This window comes from Peromyscus californicus, unplaced genomic scaffold (genome assembly GCF_007827085.1).
Source record: "Peromyscus californicus insignis strain IS unplaced genomic scaffold, ASM782708v3 Scaffold_7__1_contigs__length_154581171, whole genome shotgun sequence".
Lineage (NCBI taxonomy): Eukaryota > Metazoa > Chordata > Mammalia > Rodentia > Cricetidae > Peromyscus > Peromyscus californicus.
In genome coordinates this window covers 101,389,933-101,410,455 of record NW_026294595.1, presented here as the reverse complement: position 1 = coordinate 101,410,455, position 20,523 = coordinate 101,389,933, and the positions used below count along the sequence as shown (strand labels likewise).

The following is a 20,523-nucleotide window of genomic DNA, read 5'->3' as shown; positions in this document are numbered from 1 at the left end:
GCTGTAATTCCCATCCAAGCAGCAAAGCAGGACAATGGCTGTAAGTTCCATTCCAGCCCAGACTACAGAGTGATACCCTCACTCAAAAAACCAAAACCAAAACAAAAAAAAACAGTTTGTAGGACACTGTTAAGCATTTCAGGACTTTGCGTTCATTAAGTGGCCTCATTTGTGTACTGGAAATGTATTTCAACTGGAAGAGTTCTTGTCTAGTATGAATGAAACACTGGGTTGGATCCCTAGCAGGACATAAAATCTGGCCAGGTAGCTCCTGCTGGCCAGAAATCTCGGTACTAAAGAGATGGAGGAAGGAGGATCAGAAGCTCAAGATTATTCTTGGCGGCATAGCAGGAACCCAGCCTGAGACACAGAATATCATGCCTTAATGTGGTGGTCCCTTTGTTAAGAGTTCATGAAGATTCCTAAGCAACGACTGGACAGATGATTCAGTGGTAGATTTTAACTCCCCCTTTTGGGCAGCTCACAACTCCAGCCCTAGGGGATGTGACCCCCTTTTCTGGCCTCTTTGGAAACACACACACAAGAGGCATACACTGACACAGACTCACAAACATAACCCCCCCCCCCAACAAACAACCAAAGATTCCTAGGCGGGGTGACTTTGGGCGCCTTCCAGTCATGTAGCATGTGAAATCCTTCCTCCTTTCTGTCTCCTGAACACTTTTTTTTTAGAATTCTCTGTGACTGATTTAACATTCCACCCTACCTCAAATGGAGGGAGCGTCTACTATTTCATTGATACAATTCCAAAGGGAAGAAGATAGCTCTGTCCAGAGAGCAACGAGTCTGTGTGAGCAAGAAAATGGCTTACAGTGACAAGACCTCAGTGACAGCTTGTCTTCATGTCTGGTCATGCCTGTGAACCAGGAAGCATTCAAGTCATGTACTCTGCTCAAGGAGAAATGCCCCATAAACAGGTGTCAGAGAGGAAGGTACTCGACTAAGGCCAGACAACCTCTGCCACGAAGAGGTGCCAGGAAACTCGGAGTTGCTATTTCACCCATCAGCAAGACAATTACTGAGTCTGAGTGCTAAATAATCACTGAAATAGTAACATTTTGCTTTGTCTCATGAAAGTTGTATTCAGATATAAATACAAACATGCATAACCCCAAGAACACAGTCACTAAAGGGCAGCTGGGGAGATTCAGCCACCCCAGGTCTGGGCATAGAGCCAAGTTGAAATCAGTGTATCAAAGAGACGTTTGTACTCCCATTTTCTTTGAAGTATTCTCAATAGCCAAGAACTGGAAACAACCAAAGTGTCTGTAACAGCATAGGCATGAATTTTCTGGATAGGACTCCAGTAAAACAGGAAATAATCTGAAGAATTGACTAAAGGGATTACAGGAATTTAAGAGAATTCTCCACAGCAAAGGAAACAGCCAACAGAGTGAGTACACAGCCTATACCACAGTCCCTACAAGGGTGGGAAAAAATCTTTGCCAACTCTACATCAGACAGGGAATTAATATTCAGGATGTATAAAGAACTGTAAAAGTTAAATACTAAAAACCAGATTATATAATGAATGACTGGGCTAATTAAGCAAACAGACAGTTCTCTAAAGAAGAAATACAAATAGCCAATGGATATTTGAAAGTGTTCAACATCCCAAGGCATCAAGGAAATGCAAATTAAAACTTCTTTGAGATTCTATTTCAGCTAGGCATTGTGGCTCATGCTTCTAATCCCAGCACTCAGGAGGCAGAGGCAAGTAGGCTTCTGTGAGTTCAAGGCTGGTCTGCTCTACATAGTGAGCTCCATGACAGCCAGAGATACAGAATGAGACTCTGTCTCAAAGATTCTGTTTCATCCCAGTCAGAATGGACATCATCAAGAAAACAAACAGTAGCAAATGCTGGGGTTGGGGGAAGATGAATCGTTATTCATTATTGGTAGGAATGTAAAATTGTATATCCACCATTGAAGTCAGGAGTGATGTTACTTGAAAAACTGAAAGTGGGTCTATTATATTATCTAGGTATACCATACTGGGGCATATGCCCAAGGGAGTCTAAGTCAACATACCACTAACTACACAGCCAGAAATGGAGCCAGCCTAGGTATTCATCAAAGGATGAACAGAATAAGAATATGTGATACATATACACAATGGAATTCTATGCATTATAAAATCATTCATTTGCAGACAAATGGATACAGCTGGAAATGATTATACTAAGTGAAGTAAGCCAGATGCAGAAAGACAAATACTGCTTGCTTATATGAAACCTGGATTTAAAATTATGTATTATGCATCTACATAAACAAAGAGAAACGATGTGTATATAACAAATCAGTGGATAATACAATACACACACAACAAAAATTGACTCGGCCTTTACAAAGAGGAAATTCTGTCGTTTACCTCATGGATGAACATAGAAGACATTACAGGCAAAGGAGCCTCCTGTCACAGGCTTTTTTGTTTTTGTTTTGTTTTTTTTGAGACAGGGTTTCTCTGTGTAGCCCTGACTGTCCTGTAATTTGCTCTGTAGATCAGGCTGGTCTGGAACTCACAGAGATCCTCCTGCCTCTGCCTCCCAAGTTCTGGGATTAAAGGTGTGTGCCACCACTGACTGACAATTTTTTATGGTTATTATTGTTGTATACATTTTACAACTGTCTTCTCCCAATCTAGAGTAGTCTTCATTCCTTTAAGAATGTCTTCCGGGGCTGAGGAGATGGTTCAGTGGTTAACAGCACTGGCTGCTCTGACAGAGGATCTGGGTTCAATTCCCAGCACCCACATGGAAGCTCACAATCACCTATAACTCCAGTTCTGGGGGTCTGATGCCCTCTTCTGAATCCTGTGGGCACCTTTGCACACATGGTATACATAAGCTCGTATAGATGCACGCACACGCACCCACACACACACACACACACACACACACACACACACACAAAATATATATAAAATATTTTTTGGAAAAAGAATATCTTCCAAAGAACACAAGTTTTTATTTTGGTGAAGTCAATTTACTGATTTTATTGTTGTATAGTTTTCCCGCTCACTGTCCTAGTTTAAAAGTCTTTATCTTTTTTTTTTTTTTTGGTTTTTTGAGACAGGGTTTCTCTGTGTAGCTTTTCACCTTTCCTGGAACTCACTTGGTAGCCCAGGCTGGCCTCGAACTCACAGAGATCCACCTGGCTCTGCCTCCCGAGTGCTGGGATTAAAGGCATGCTCCACCATCGCCCGGCTTAAAAGTCTTTATCTAACAAAAAGCTATTAAGACTTTTCACAGCTCGGCACTGGTAGTGCAGGCCTTTAATCCCAGCACTCAGGAGGCAGAGGCAGGTGGATCTGTGTGAGTTCAAGGCCAACATGGTCTATAGAGGGAGTTCCAGGACAGACAGGGCTGTTACACAGTGAAACCCTGTCTAGAAAAAGCAAAGCAAAACAGACTCTTCACTATAGGCGGAAGTTTCTGTCCCTCAAGCTGCTCCCAAGTAGCCACACAGAGACTTAATATTAGTTATAAATGCTCAGCCTATGGCTTAGGCTTGTTACTAACCAGCTCTGTAATCGTCCCCACCACATGTCATCAGTATCCCCCATGTGTCCTACCTGTCCCAAGGTAGTGCGAGGGTCAAGACAGTGGGTTTCAGCTTCTCTTTTGACATAAATCTGGCAATTTCTTCCTTTGTAAAATAAAACCCATGTTTCCTACCCATTCCCTAGAACATAGGTAGGTTCTAACAGCAAATAATATCTTTATCATTGAAAGGATTTCTATGCACCAAACATATTTATAAACCAAGTTGATCTTCAATCTAATGACACTTATTTTCTATTGTTGGGTATTTACACATAGTTTCTGCAGAGAAGAAAAACATTTACCAAAAATGTCCAGTACCCTTCCCCTCTCTAAAATATACAGGCAAAAGTATGTGCCACACAGATGTATTTAAAGAAACATTCAGTTTTTCCAGAAATTGGGGCATTAAACAAGAGTCCTTTACTCTCCCGTTCACATTTCTTTTTTCCTTCACTTTGCAGGGACTGTGAATGAAGAGGAAGCATCTTGGCAGAAGGATTAGAAAGAAACGTGCTGACAGGCGAGACCACACACTTCTACTTTTCTTCCGGATCTTCCTCCTTTCAACTTTCAGAGAAACATTATTCACATAAGAAATCATGACATTTTTACGACTGTGTGAAGAAGGCAGAGCAGTCATGACCTTTAACAGTTTTTAAACTCAAAAACCTACATAAGGCCGACTGGGTAGCTCAGTGGGTAAGGGTGCTTGCGGTACAAGCCTGCCGATGTGAGGTCCATCCCCAGGACCCACGTAGAAGCGGACAGAAAGATCTGCCTCCGTGTGTCTTCTGACCATGCACGCACATCATCCAGAAACACAAAATAATAATAAGGAATTTTTTTAATTTAAAAAACAATTGCACAGAGAAATTGAGAATGTACAAGGAACTATACCACAGACAAGCACAATTTTTCCCGAGAAGGGGGATAATAATGTCGGCCAAAAAAACCAGAGCTCTTCAGACAGCTCCGGTAAGCACTTCTGAGACTCACTAGGCAAAGGAGCACAAGAATAAATACTCCAGAATATTCGGAGATGAAGTCATCTGGCCCATCGTAGCCATTTTACTAGGGGGAACCCTGGTTTCCCTCGGCAGGAAGAAAGTATGAGCTCAGTCAGGGTATCACTTCACTGTGCCCCTACCATCCCCACCCACCTACATACATTCACAATTCCGTGTCCCCAGCGTTTCACACGCATGTCCACTCTCCCTCTCCTGCATCATCTATCCATCGCAGTCAAGGGCCCAGGGGAGGATCCTGGGAAATCAGTCCTCTCCTCCCGCCTCCTTCTCAGCTAAGCAAATCTGGTACAACTCTTTCCGGCCCATCTCTCTCCTCCCATTTCTTCTGGCACACTGTCTCAGAGCAGACATCCCCCACCCTGCTCCGCCTGGGTCTGTCCCCTGGCTTCTACTTGGGCCCAGCTTCAATCTATTTGTGACCCCACCCGTCCTAGAGAGCTCCCCCAACAGAAACTGTGTGTCACGGCATGGCTCTATTTACTCTTCACGAATCCCCACCACCCAGAGGAGAGTCTCAAATTCCAAGCTATCCAACTCATTTATGTTTCACACTCTGCCTCTTCTCACATTTCACCTTCCACCACTCCTAACTTCAGTCGAGTTCTGTAGTTCTGCCAGTGCCTCCCTTGGCTTCGAGACTAATGCTTCCTTCGTGGAAGTGGCTTCCCTCTTCCTTTGCCTCGCTGAAAGTAACTTACATAGAAATTAATAGTTGGCTACAGTCGGCTGAGGCTGGTGTTTTTCTCGGGCGCCTATTTTTACCTCCCTTTGATCCGTGTATAGCAATGTTTTAAAAGTACCTGTTTACCTTGACAGTGTTTGCTATGTGCCCCTTGCTATGTGCCTCCCCTAGGGTAGCAGGAACACTGTCCTATTCAGTGTTTGGTATTACACAGTCGTCCAACAAATATTTGACGACCTAGTATACGCTGAATATTTTATGTGTACGGACAAAGTGGTCAACAAAGCAAAGAGGGACGCTTCCCTGCCATTAACTGGAGAGCAGCATGTGAAATAACATAGATAAATGAGTATAAAAAAAGTCAGGTACGGTGGCTTATGTCTTTAATCTCAGCGCCTGAGAGGCAGAAGCAGGCAGATCTCTGAGTTCTAGGCGTCTATATGTGAGTTCCAGGGCAGCAGTAGTCAAGGATGTGTAGATATACCCGGTCTCAGTGAAGCAAAACAAAAACAAAAGCTATGAAGAGAACAAATAGCCGGGGCGGTGGCGGTGCACTCCTTTAATCTCAGCACTCGGGAGGCACGGGCAGGTGAATCTGTATTTTCGAGGCCAGCCTGTTAAACAGAGAAACCCTGTCTCAAAAAAGGAGAGAGAGAGAGAGAGAGAGAGAGAGAGAGAGAGAGAGAGAGAGAGAGAGAGAGAGAGAGAGAGAGAGAGAGAGAGAGAGAGAGAGAGAGAATCACAGTATGAAAGTGAATAGAGGGCTACTCCCAAGGGAAGTGACATGTAAGCTGCTAAGGTCGGTGGGTCTCAACGCGTAGGAAAATAGAGAAGCTAAGGACAGAGATGACAGGGGTGAGATGACGTAAACTTTGCAGCAGATAAGTTTTGGTCTGTGCTTCAAGCGCGGAGAGGGGCCCTGTCTGGTTGGCATCTTTACGAAGGGAAGGTCGCTCGAGTCGGCGACGTGGCAGAGGCCGGAAGGGAAACTGAAACCCGAAGCTTCAGTGGCTCGCAATGGGCGGCGGCCGCAGTCAGAGGGAACCGAACGGGAACCGGGGATTTACGCAGTTAAAAAGGCTGTTCCAGGATCTGAGCCCGGAGCCGACCGTCCGCCCAGTGTCCCAGCCCAGCGCTCGGCGGGAGGGGCCGGAAGAGGAAGTCGGGGCTGCATCTCGGAGGTCCGGGTACCGCCAGCGCTGCCCGCGCCCCGCTGCCCGCCCGCGGGATGGGGCTGCTGCACTCGCTGCACTCGCTGCACGCTCCCGCGGCCGTCCTGCTCTGGAGCTGCCTGCTGGGACTGGTGAGAGCCGCACTCCCCTCCCCTCCCCTCCGTTCTCCCCTCCCCTTCTCCTCTCCCTTTCCCCTCCCTCCTCCGCTTCCCCTCCCCCCTCTCCTGCCCTCCATCCAACCCCCACCCCTCCACCCCCGCTCCGGCCCTCCTACTGTGCACACCCGCGGGTCCCAGCATTCCTCACCCCGCTGTGCCCAGAAATCCTGCGAAATACCCACCCCGGAAGAAACCCGCGGGCTGGAGGGGCTTCTTTCACCTTGGTCCTGAAGCTCTCTCTCTAATTTTTCAGCGTGCTGGCACGTTTCCTTTTTAATTGAAAAAATTCACTTCTGTTTTATTGGGTAGCCCTTCTTACAGCTGCTTTTTACCCAGAAAAAAAAAAAAAAAAGCGGGGGTTGGGGGGGGCAGGGACGGACTGGGTTCCAGGTGTTAGCGTTCTGGAGTGCTCTTTAGTTAACTGCGCTCACATACGTATTTCTCTCTATAACCATATGAATATCTGTATGCTTTCCTTCCATTCCCGTACAGTTCTGTCTCTGTAAGGTGCGTGTGATTATACTGTGGGGATTTATTTTGTGCTTTTGTTTTCTTATAGGGATACTTTAAAACCCCTTTAAAAAGAAAGTATGAAAGTGGCCTTGGAGGTTTTTAGTTTGAAGTCTAAAGGGGTAGAAGTCTAGTTAAGAAAAAATAAAAGATAGGTGCACACATACCCATATTTGCAACAATAATGTTTTAAAGTTCAGCATCAAGTAATTTGAGTTCTAATTGGTGACCAAGAAGCTAGCTTTCAGTAATTCAGATTTTGTTTCTGTTCACTTTCTGAAGTTTCGGGTTGGAAACATTTATCAGTGTTGTTTGCACACGGTTGTGTAAACAGTGTATGTAGTCATTTCCCGGAGAAACTAACTTCTCTGGAGAAGACTGTTTTATTACTCTTGCTTTAAAGGGTCAGCGAAAAAGTCTAAGCTCAAAACTGTTTTTTAAAAAAAAAAAAAAATAGCCTTTGGTGTTTTCGGAACTTTGCTGGACAGCATTAAGATCGTACTGGAGAGAACTAATACAAGAAGTATTTTGAGGGGAGAATAGCAACACAGTAGCATTACTTTGTGTCTTTAAGGTGTGTACTGAGTAATCAGACAAGTGACTTGTAAGTCCCAAAGAACAACTCAGAGGGTATGTAAATATCCTGAATCTATAATTTATGTTAAACTTAGCATTCATTTCATTGAACCTCTCAAGATGATTAAGAAAAACTGTTTACATACTTATATCTTAGTAATCCTTTCTCAAGATAAATCAGCATTTAGCACCGTAATACATCAACTCTTGATAAACCACATTGTCAGGTGGTGGTGGCACATGCCTCTCCCAACACTCTGGTGGCAGAGGCAGGCAGATCTCTGTGAGTTTGAGGCCAGCCTGGTGTGCAGAGTGAGTTCCAGGACAGTCAAGGCTACACAGAAACCTTGTCTTGAAAACACAAAACCAACAAAAAGGATTGCTAACCCACATTGTGGTTGTTAGTGGAGAACTTGGAAGATCTAGTGGCGTAGATACATAGGGTAATGGGTTACATATTTAGCAAGCTATCTTTAAGTACTGCCCTGGTGTAAGTACTTGCCCCACCCCACCCCTGCCTTTTTTTCTGAAACAGGGTCTTGTGTAGCCTAGGCTGACCTTGAGCTACCCAAGAATGACCTTGAACTTCTGATTGTCCTGAGTGCAGGGATTACAGGCGTGGACCACCAAGCTCAAACCCAAGGCTTCATGAATGGTAGACGAGCGCCCTACCAACTGAGCTTCGTCCCTAGCCTTCTGAGGAATAAGGGTATTTTTCTTTAATGGTTGGGGGTGGGTTAGTGATATATTTCCATGGTTGCAACTTTAAACATGTCCCTTTTCTGGACAAACTGCAAGGTTTCCAACTACTTTTGTTGTGGTTTTGCTCCTGATTCTCATTGTAAGTCTTAACTAAAAGCATCCAGGAATACCTGTGTGATAAAGTTTGAATGTCCTGCTACCTCTTTCAGGTTAGTCCTTTAAACTCAGCTTCCCACAGAGTCAGAGGTTGGACAAAAGGAAGACAAATTCTTTGCCAGCATGTACCATGCATTGCTTTTAGCCTGATTCCAAACAGTCATCATTCCATCTGTAGTTCATGAGCCTGCCTTTTTACTGTCTACGTTGCTGTCAGCATTCTGTTCTCCTGTTCTTTCCGCAGAATGGCCCCGTTAAGCTCTTTTTACAGCATTGTAGGCTTTCTCTAGCCTGCTCCTCCAAACTTCCAGACTTCTCCTGCAAACTAATGTCAGCGGCTTATGAGCCGTAGCATCAGCTATAGTCATAAGCAACGATCTTCCTTCATGGTACCAGTTTTCTGTGTTCATTAGCTTTCTGTCACTATGACAGAATGCCTGAGAAGTCACCTTAAAAAGAAGAATGAAGCCGGGTGGTGGCGGCACACGCCTTTGATGCCAGCATTTGAGAGGCAGAGGCAGGTGGAACTCAGTGAGTTCGAGGTCAGCCTGGTCTACAAAGAGTTCCAGCCAGGGTTACACAGAGAAAGAAACCCTGTCTCAAAAACCAACTGAACATATGCTTTAGCTGCCAAGGCTTCTGCGTTTTGTTTATTTTGTGTGTGCTTGTGTGTATCTGTGCACACGTGCCCTCCTGTGCCACGGCCCATGGTGGAAGTCAAGAGTTCACCTTGCAGGGCTTTGTTCTCCGTCATGGTTTCCATGTGGGGCCCAGGTATGGAGTGCATGTCATTAGGCTTGGTTGCTTGTGTTTTCACCTGCTGGCCCATCTCCCTGGACCTCTTCTTCCTTGTGGATTTAGAGATAAATGTGTTCACAATACGGGAAGAACCCATATTGAAGGAGGTGGGTGATGGGAGCAATATTCTAAACATTTGAGGATGTCTCTGTATGCCTCCTGCCCCCCCCCACCTTTTCTTATTATTGTTTTCCATCACTCTGTCCCTTTTCCCTGTCTTTCTAGGCAATGAGAAATAAGACAAAAGGAAAGTATTCTAACTCTTTTTTAAGTTATTTTTTATTGTCTTATTTCTTTATGGGGGGGCATGTATGCCAGGGCATATGTGTCATGCTCAAGGACAACTCATGGGAGTCATTTCTCTCCCTCCTCCATGTGGGTCCTGGGATCAAACTCAGATTGTCATTTTTGGTGACAATTGTGGGTACCAGCTGAGCCTTCTGGCCAGTCCTTCTAGCTCTCATTTATGTTATTTATTATTTATTTTTGATTGTTTGTTTTGAGACAGGGTCTCTGTATGTATCCCTGGCTGTCCTGGAACTCAGAGAAATCTTCCTGCCTCTGCCTCTCATGCACCACCACTGCCTGGCTTTCATTCTTCTTTTTTATTTTTTGAGACAGGATTTCTTTGTGTAGCCTTGGTTTGTTGTTAGAATCTTAGATGGTTTTTTTTAATAAAAAACCCAGAGCCAGATATCAGGGTGAAAGCTGAAAGACCAGAGAAGCAGAACAGCCAGCCACTAGTTCTTACCTCTATGAAATCTTCAGGCTAAAGAGATTAAGTTCCTGTTTCCTCATACCTTATATACCTTTCTCTGCCCAGACATAACTTCCTGGGATGAAAGGCCTGTGTGCTTCCGGTACTGGGATTAAAGGTGTGTGCTGCCACTGCCTGGCTCTGTTTCCAGTGTGGCCTTGAACTCACAGAGATCCAAATGGATCTCTGCTTCCAGGGTGATAGGATTAAGAGTGTGTGCTACTGCCTTTAATCCCAGCACTCGGGAGGCAGAGGCAGGTGGATCTCTGTGAGTTCGAGGCCAGCCTGGGCTACAGAGTGAGTTCCAGGAAAGGTGTAAAGCTACACAGAGAAACCCTGTCTCAAAAAAACAAAACAAACAAAAAAGTGTGTGCTACCACTATCTGACCTCTATGTCTAATCTAGTGGCTGGCTCTGTCCTCTGATCCTCACACAAGCTTTATTAGGGTATACAATATATCACCACATTGGCTGGTCTAGCTCTGTAGCCCAGGTTGGCCTCGAACTCACAGAGATCCACCTGCCTCTGCCTCTGGAGTGCTGGGATTAAACACGTGTGTCACCATCGCCCAGTAGGCAGTTTTTCTCTTAAACTCTGCATTGGTGTATTTGGATAGGCAGTTGAAAGCTCTTGAAGACTTGAGTGAAAAAGCTTTATAATTCAAGGTGATTATCTTATGCAGATAATCCTTAGAAGTATTCCTGCATCTCCTTAACCCTAGGGAGAGGTAGTAGTAAAAACCTGACGGTGGAACAAACAGGATTTGAGCCCATCCTTCTGCATGGATGTGAACAATGAAGTCATAACTTATAAAGGAGCAGGAGGAAAGCATCAAGCTGAGAGGGCAGAGTGGCATTATTACATCACAGCAAGAACCCTCCCAGGGATGCGGCCCTTCAGACAAGGGTCATAGTTAATCTTGTAAGAAAGTGACCCATCTTCCTCACAGAATGAGCTCTAGACAAGTGTGAATAGTTTCATTATTCCTGAGCTATTTAAATAAGAGTAATAAATAAACTCATCAGAGGACTTGCCCTCTTTAGGAAATGTGATCAAACCTGCGTATAAATAGTTTTACTAAGATTCTTAATTGCCGGCAAGCCTAATTATGACCACCCTCACGAAAGCTGTTGTTTTTATCTTAGACAGCTGCTCAGGAAGCCATCCTGCACGCGTCTGCAAATGGCACATCTTCACTTTCCAAGGACTATTGCATGCATTATAACCCCAAATGGACAAGGCTTCCAGGTTCCCTAGAAAATGCAGTAAGTGAAAAACATGATAATTATTCATAATGATATTGAATCTAAATAATAACTGTATTTTAGGGTCTGACTCGGTTATGGTATTTGGTGATTAAAAAAATACTTCATTGACTTTAGTCAAGTGTTTTCCTCCCCATAAAAGAAATGATTTAGGGAATTTTTTGTTTTTTCCTGACAGGGTCTCACTAAATAGACTTGACTAGCCTGGAACTCACTATTGTCAACCAGGCTGGCCTCAAAGTCTTGGAGAACTGCTTGTCTCCGCTTCTAGATTGCTACCATTAAAGGCATTGGCCACTGTGCTGGGAATGATTAAAGAAAAAATTTTATTTATTTTTACTTTATGTATATAGGTGTTTTGCCTGCATGTATGTCTTTATATCACATGCATGCCTGGTGCCTGCAGAGGCCACAAGATGTCAGATCCCTGGAGTTACAGATGGTTGTGAGCTGACATGTGGGAGCTGGGAATTGGATCTGGGCTCTTTGGAAGAGCAACCAATATTCTGAGTTGCTGAACCATCTCCCTGGCCCCAGATTTAGGGAATTTTGAAATTCATACCTCTAGTCCTTGCTATTTGTCATAAAGTTGGGTTTGTTGGTTAACTCAGGCAAAACAAGTGAGTGACATCCCAGCCCCTGAAGAACTCTGGACTAAGTCAGTGTTGGTGTTTCATTGCTGAATGCTGTTAGGTGAGGTAAGGTATCTGTCTTATTAAAAACCTTTCTTCTTTGCAGACTTCTCTTAGCTTGATGAATCTGACTGGCACGCCACTGTGCCACCCTTCTGATATTCCTCCTGATGGCATAAAGAACAGAGCAGTGGTGGTTCAATGGGGAGCCTGCCATTTCCTTGAAAAGGCCAGGATTGCGCAGCAAGGTGGTGCTGAAGCTCTGCTGATTGCCAACAGCAGTGTCCTAGTAAGTGCTAGAACGGAGTACCTTCTGTTGAGCCCGGAACATCAAGTCTCCCAGGAACCGGGTTAACTCTGTGTGTATATTCTAGAAGCCGGATTTTTAATAATCTTGTGGATTATTTTATTAATAAGCATTCTAGATTTATTAATAAGACACTCTAATCAGAAAGATTTGTCGTTTTTGCTGTATTTCTAGAGTTGAGATGACTTGGAGTCTTAGAGTTGAGAGGCATATATACGTATGCTGTGTGTTTATACAGTGTCTGTCCCATATGATGTGATGCATAGTATATATCTGTTTAAGTTCATGTTAAAAGGATTTTGTTTTGAGAACTCATATATTACTAAGAATGAATAATGAAGCTTTGTTTTTATGATTTGATATAATATTTGCACTTCGTATAGCAGTATGTATGATTTTTATTCTGTAAATGTATTAGTAGTTAATCAAGCTTCATATTTTTTTCTTATAGCTTCCTTCCTCAAGGAACAGATCTGAATTTCAAAATATGACTATACTAATTGCAGTTATAAGCCAAAAAGACTTTAGAGATATGAAACAGGTAAGTTAGTAATTGCATATTAGATGTTTATAAATGGTACAATTGTTTACGTTTAATCCTTAATTTTGATTATCACTCATCCTCCACTTGCTAACAAGAAGCTTGCAGGGCTGAGTAAGCCTCCAGTTGTCTGGTCTTCTCCGCTGTCTGATGAAATGTAGATGTTGCTGCTGTTTGCTAGGAGACTCATCCCTGTGTTTGTCACTTTGCCCTTCAGACTCTTGGAGATAACATTACCGTGCAAATGTATTCTCCATCCTGGCCTAACTTTGACTATACTATGGTGGTTATTTTTGTAATTGCTGTGTTCACTGTGGCATTAGGAGGATACTGGAGTGGACTCATTGAATTGTAAGTTTAATTAAACTTTTTATGGCTTCCTGATAAATGGTTTTACATAATGTTTCATAATAATCTTAATAACAAGAATATTTACATTTTTCACCTCAGTATATTGTGCCATGAAGGCCATTAAGACCAGATTGTAGGATTGTCTTTTTTTTTTTTTTTTTAAATAGGAAAGTTGTAGACACCTGAGTTATTTGTTCATAGGGAAACACTTACCTCACACCAAATACTCTGTGGAGGCTGGTGAGATACTCAGTGGATAAGTGTTCACTGCACAAGTGTGAAAGACCTGAGTTCAAAACCCTAGAATTCACATAAAGCTGGACACAGTCGTGTGTGTCTGTAATCCAAGCGCTCCTGCAGCAAGATAGGGATCCGTGGCAGCTCGACGGCCGGTTAGACCTGTCTCAAACAGGGAAGACAAGGGCCAAGGACTCACACCCGAGGTCGTCTGACATCCACACATCTATTGTGGCAGGTGTGGACTCGCACACGCACACACAGCAGCATACACACACAGAGAGTACAGTTTCACAGCCTGAGCTGGGAACATAGCTCGGTGGTAGAGCTTTGGCCTGGTTGTGTGAACCACTGCACTCCCGAAAGAATACAACTAATGGTAATATGTAATGTATAAATCGGGCAGTTTGTTCCCTTTCAAGAAATGGTTTTATGAAAGCCATGTATGGTGATTCATGCCTGTAATAATCACAGCACTTGATTGGTGGAGGTCATCCTTGGCTACATACTGAGTTCTACACCAGCTTGGGCTACATATGACCCTGTCCCAAATGCACCGCCCGCCCCCCAACCCCCCCAAAATGAAGTGCTTTCTATCAGGTATGGTGGTGCACACCTGTAGTCCTACTGCTCGGGAGTTTGAGTCAGGAGGATCATGACTTTGAAAGTGCCCTGGGTTACATATTAAGTTTTGGACCAGCTTGTGCTACACAGCAAGACTGTGTTTCAGAAGGGGGACTGCTCATGTTCTTTAAGACGTGGAATATGAATATGGGAATCATTATGGCTTGCGTGTCTACTACTGTAAATATTTTTTATTTATTTTTCAGTGACAGATACCAAAGGCTGGCGCCTTTTCCCACTTAGGTACCACATTACTAAAACTTCTGTTAATGCCCCGACGTCCTGATCTGGAGTTCTAGGGCAGGTGTTGGTGTCTCTGCGCCAGCTTTGCCCTGTCCCCAGGCCACTTGTCTGGAGTGGCAGATGCCACACACTTGTGACCATGACAGTCATCTGTAATTTCCCAATGGGAAAGTAGTGTGTTGGTTAACAGTTGCAAATGTGAAAATGTTTCGACGTAAAATTGTATTTAGTCTGAAATCTGCAGTGAGCCCAGACTTAATGATCAGGGCCGGAAGATGCCTAACAGGAAGCTGAACTGGGCAGAGGGGAGGGAACTAGGGCCGGGAACCCGGGGTCGGCTCTGTGTCACTAGGAAGAGACTGTTGGGACAGCAGAGACAGTGAGCGGTCTCCTTACCAAAGCCAATGGCTGCTCTTTTCTCCTGACACCCCCCATCTCTGCCCTGTGTTAGTGAGGTGATACTTGGGAGAATTCACGGAATGTAGCAAAGGTAGGACAGGACTGTGTCTGGTAATTTAAAAATCCTTCCAAATGCATCCAGGAGCACAGAATAGACATATAGTAAACACTGAGTTTGCTCATAGGAGAATCTAAAGTTGATACTTGAGAAGAACTAATTTTAGACTTTATGTAGGTTGATAATACTGTTTATAAGTTCATATCTTAAAATGTATTTAGTCGACATAAATAGTTCTCCAAACTTGGTTGTATGAGCACCCGCAAACATTAATTTGTTAATATAATAAATGTCAACTGTTCTGACAGTTTTGTTTTCATTAAAAAAAAATCTTATTTCAAAGTTGTGTAATGACAGATTATCTCTGAAGAGTAGGGATATAGGATGTTTTAGTTTCTAGATTAAATATTTCTTTTTGGTACTTTTTTTTTTTTTTTTTTTTTTTTTTGGTTTTTCGAGACAGGGTTTCTCTGTGTAGCTTTGTGCCTTTCCTGGAACTCACTCGGTAGCCCAGGCTGGCCTCGAACTCACAGAGATCCGCCTGGCTCTGCCTCCCGAGTGCTGGGATTAAAGGCGTGCGCCACCACCGCCCGGCCTCTTTTTGGTACTTTTTAAAGTACATTATCTTTGTAATTAAACTTAAATTGGTGTTAGAGAGGGGTTTTTAAGAAATAACTGCGCTTGGTAAAGGCTTGCTGATGTGTGTGCGTGTGTGTTTATGCAGGGAAAACATGAAGACAGCAGCAGACGCCGAAGATAAAGAGATGAGGAAAAAGAAGGAGGAGTATTTAACTTTCAGCCCTCTGACAGTGGTTGTGTTTGTGGTCATCTGCTGCGTTATGATTGTCCTACTCTATTTCTTCTACAGGTGGCTTGGTAAGACACTGGGTTTTCCTGGCAGTGGGATCAGGACCTATCCCTGAGCACGAGCTGGCTTTCTGGAGCCCATTCCCTATAGAGGGACACCTTGCTCAGCCTTGATGCAGGGGGAGGGGCTTGGTCCTGCCTCAACTGAATGTACCAGGCTTTGCTGACTCCCCTAGGAGGCTTTACCCTTTTGGAGGACAGGATGGGGAGTGGGTGGGTGGGGGGAAGGGTGGTGGAGGGGAGCAGGAGGATGGCTGAGAGGGGGATCTGTGGTTGGTACGTAAAATGAATAAAAAAAATTTTCTAGGGCTGGAGAGATGGCTCAGCCATTAAAGGCTAGGCTCACAACCAAAAATAGAAGAAACTGAGTTTTATGTGTGCTGCATTGAACATATATCCCCCCCACTCAATTTACATTGCTAGATTTGTCTTTCCCTTTAAAACATTCATCTGAAAATTGTGTTAAATAAAAAAAATCTCACCTGAAAAACAAGTAAATAATTTGCTTAATGTACAAAAAAATGTCAGGCTTCAATTACTGAGATATTTTAAAATTCAAACAAAAAATAACTACACACACACACACACACACACACACACACACACACAGGCTTACTAGTATATGTATCCTCAGAGGCTGAGGTACGATGAGTCATGTGGGCATGAGGCCAGTCTGGGATACATAGTAATTTCTAGGCCAGCCTAGGCCATAGAATTGTGCATAATACCCTATCTCAAAATACTAAATTATTGGGGCTAGCGAGATGCTTCAACTGTTAAGAGCATGTACTACTGCTCTTGTGAAGGATCCGAGTGTGGTTCTTAGCACCACATCAGGCAGCTCACAAGCAGCTGTCACTGTAGCTCCAGGGAGATCCGGTACCCCTGGACTCCTTGGAGCACTTGTACATACATGTACATACCCATATGCAGGTACACATATATACACATAATTAAAATAAAAATAATTTTAAAAGAGGACATCTATCCTACCCTAAAGTATATTTTCATTTCTAATGAGAAATTTTCTTGAATTTATTACATTTACCTTGTTTACAAGTGAAACTTTTGATGTGAGAAGAAAATCATTCAACCTCCTAATTATCCCAGGACATAGTACTAAATTAAGATTGGCCAATGTCTTGTGTAGTATTCCGAGATTTTTGTTTACCCAAAATGAGTCTTCATGGCTAAGATGGCAGCTATTTCCTAGTATATTATAATAATGGACAGGATTGTACTGAATTGCCGAGGCTTCCCTCTCCGTTCTATAATTAAGATATACTTAGGAAAATAACTGGTGTTCATCTTGAGTGTGCTTTCCCGTAAACTTCTTACATTTAAAAGAAAACTAACTGGAACTGTGTTATGATAATAAAGTTCCTCTTCATGTGGGATCATTTTCTAAGTGGTAGTACACTATTGGATGAGGCACTAAAGCTCCATAATGGCCTCAGGAAACATGCTTCCTACCAGGCTGTGAAGACCTGGGTTGGGCAACTCAGCAGAAGATACACCAAAATCCAGTTGACAGTCCATGAAGCGTCTATCTTACTGTTCCTCTTACCACACATAACCTATGATCCCAAGTGGTGTGTGCAGTGCACATGCACTTTATATACGTTCGCTTATCTCATCCTTACAACAGACCGGGGTGCTTCTCATGAACTTGATGTGGTGATATGAGCACCAGGGGACTTAGAGCGGCTCATCCAGCTTCACTCAGAACCTGGACACCCCAAATTTACTGTCCTTAGACCAGTCTCTGTTTCTCACCTCCACCACTGAGCTACAGTCTTCTGAAATCAAATAGACCTTGAAAATTGAGGTGCAGCTTGTTTTTCTATCACAATATTTTCTAGAAAATTCAGAAGAGAAACAATGTAAGGTATAATAACCCCACCTCCTTTATAATAACAGAGAGGTAAAATACCTTTAAATAATTTTCAAGTAAATCTGGGTAATATAGAATGCTTGTTAAATTTTACTACCTTGGTATCCTATTGCAACAAAGAAATTTCTTTGAATGGATTTGAGCGTGTGTGTGTGTGTGTGTGTGTGTGTGTGTGTGTGTGTGTGTGTGTGTGTTTCCCTTGAGGCAGCATCTTGCTGTATAGTTCTGGCTAAACCAGTACTTTCTACACAGCCCAGGGAAGACTTGAACTGGTGGCTACCATGCCTGGCTGGATTTGTTTTTGTTTTTTATTTTGGTTTGTTTTTTGTTTTTGTTTTTGTTTTTGTTTTTTTTTTTTTTTTTTTTTTTGGTTTTTTGAGACAGGGTTTCTCTGTGTAGCTTTGCGCCTTTCCTGGAACTCACTTGGTAGCCCAGGCTGGCCTCGAACTCACAGAGATCCGCCTGGTTCTGCCTCCCGAGTGCTGGGATTAAAGGCGTGCGCCACCACCGCCCGGCTGTTTTTGTTTTTTGAGACAGGATTTCTCTGTAGCTTTTGGAGCCTATCCTGGAACTCGCTCTGTAGACTAGGCTGGCCTCGAACTCAGAGATTCGCCTGCCTCTGCCTCCTGAGTGCTGGGATTAAAGGTGTGTACCACCACTGCCCGGCCTAAAAAAAACCTTAATAGTTTATTAATTCAAAGCTAGGCCCAGTGGCACATGCCTTTAATCCCAGCACTAGGTTGGCACAGGCAGGCAGATCTCTACAAATTTAAGCCTACATATGTATATATAGCAAGTTTCAGGCCAGGCAGGTCTACAGAGCAAGTTCCAAAAATTTTTGTTTCTTTTTTTTAATTAATTGATTAATTAATCAATTAATTATTATGTATGCAGAAGAGGGTGCCAGATCTCATTACAGATGGTTGTGAGCCACCATGTGGTTGCTGGGACTTGAACTCGGGACCTCTGGAAGAGCAGTCAGTGCTCTTAACCTCTGAGCCATCTCTTCAGCCCCAAACTTTTGTTTCTTAATTCAGCTGGGGATATAACTCAGTTAGTAGAGTATTTGCCTAGTATGCACAAAGTCCTGGGTTCAATCCCAGGTGTCAAATACTGGGTATGGTGGTGCACACCTGTAACCTCAGACCTTAGGAAGTGAGACAGGAGGATCAGAAGTTCAAGGTTTTCAAGGTCATAGCAAGTTCAAGGCCAGTTTGAGCTACCTGAGACATGTCTCAAAACAAAAATGGTCTGGAGGAATAGTTGGTAAAATGCTTACTATGCAAACAAGACCAGGGTTTAATCATAGAACCCATGCAGAAAAATCCCCACGTGGTGGCATAGTCCTGTAATTCGAGCACTGGGTAGGTAGAAGCGGATTGATCCCTGGAGCTTACTGGCCAGTCAGGGCAGTCTGCTTGGCAAACTTCCAGGCCAGTGACTCACCCTGTTTCAAAAATAAAGCAAATACAGAAGAAAAACAAGACATCTGAGGAATAAAACTATGGTTGTTTCCTGGCCTCTACACATATCCCAATACATATACGTATGTATGTATGCACCTACATACATACAAACACACATACACATATGCACAAAAGTTCATCAGTCTTTCTGTTCTGACGTTTAAATTAAGTATTTATAAATATCTGTAATTTACTTCACAGAAACCTGTAAAAAACATGTCACTTTGAATTATTGAAAAATAGAAAATGTAGAACCAGCTCCAGCCACTTAACACTTCTCTAGCAGTGTGTAATGGAACTAAAATCACATGTAACGTGCTTCACTTTAAAACTCAAGCTATAAATACTTGCAGCTTAGCAACTACTACACATAACATTATAGTTGAAAATATGATTGAAAATGTAATTGAAAATATGCTATAATAAAGGGAGCTAAAGAGTTAATAACTTTCTTGTTCTTTTCTAGTTTACGTTATGATAGCAATTTTCTGCATAGCGTCGGCAATGAGTTTGTACAACTGTCTTGCTGCATTGATTCATAGGATGCCATGTGGACAGTGCACGTATGTATCGCTTGGAGAATGCTGTCATTAGTATTTGAACTTTATACAAGAAAATTGAGTGTTGCTTTAAGTCTGTATATTCAATATACATTAGATTTATGGTTATCTAAATTTAAAGGTAGTAATGTGTTTGGGATTTTTAGGTTGAATTCCTGAGATACATTTGAAGTGTTCAGTAGCCATATGTGGCTCGTGGCCATCAATGCTTGAAAACATAATTTCCATTACCATAAAGGGTTTTGTTGAACTGGTTATTATGCCTCATTGGTTTTATATAAAAACATGACATCTAGATTAATATTTCAATCATTTCTTGTTTGTCATGTTTAATATCAAATGAATATTATATTTTATCTATAGCACAAATTAACTATTTTGATTTATTTTTAGGATTTCCTGTTGTGGCAAAAACATTAAAGTGATCCTGGTCTTCCTCTCTGGACTGTGCATCTCAGTCTCTGTTGTGTGGGCTGTGTTTAGAAATGAGGATAGGTATGATGACTCTAGTTTATTTTGGATTTGAGGATTCACTGTTTTACATCTTTTCCTGACTCGTATTCATTATGATTATTGTAGAATATTTTTGTTTTTTTATTCCACACATATCTTAAAACAAGGTAATTTTGTTTTTTGTTTTGTTTGTTTCTTTGTATAGCCTTGGCTATCCTGGAGCTCACTCTGTAGTCCAGGCTGGCCTGGAATTCAGAGATCTGCCTGTTCTGCCTCCCAAGTTCTGGGATTAAAGGCATGTGCCACCACTGCCTGGCTATTAATTTTTGTTTTGTTTTGTTTTGTTTTTTGAGACAGGGTTTCTCTGTGTAGCTTTGGCCTTTCCTGGAACTCAGTTCGTAGCCCAGGCTGGCCTCGAACTCATAGAGATCCACCTGGCTCTGCCTCCCAAGTTCTGGGATTAATGTACCACCACTGCCCGGCTGTTAATTTTTTTTAAGGAATAATTTACTTACCAGGA

The 20,523-nt window shown here is 42.8% G+C and overlaps 1 protein-coding gene across 2 annotated transcripts in view; it reads left to right on the top strand.

Annotated features, from left to right (window-relative positions):
- Nucleotides 1-5,979: 5,979 nt before the first annotated feature.
- The window catches only part of Sppl2a (signal peptide peptidase like 2A), a 39,338-nt gene continuing 24,794 nt past the window's right edge, over nt 5,980-20,523 (top strand). The window contains exons 1-8 of one of the 2 annotated variants that reach the window (XM_052724034.1): nt 5,980-6,579; nt 11,252-11,371; nt 12,110-12,292; nt 12,762-12,851; nt 13,069-13,202; nt 15,488-15,639; nt 19,457-19,553; nt 19,944-20,045. In XM_052724034.1, the coding sequence (XP_052579994.1) occupies nt 6,505-6,579; nt 11,252-11,371; nt 12,110-12,292; nt 12,762-12,851; nt 13,069-13,202; nt 15,488-15,639; nt 19,457-19,553; nt 19,944-20,045 (953 nt within the window). In that variant the 5' untranslated portion in view covers nt 5,980-6,504. The remainder of the gene's footprint in view (nt 6,580-11,251; nt 11,372-12,109; nt 12,293-12,761; nt 12,852-13,068; nt 13,203-15,487; nt 15,640-19,456; nt 19,554-19,943; nt 20,046-20,523) is intronic. The other variant, XM_052724035.1, reaches the window with a different exon arrangement.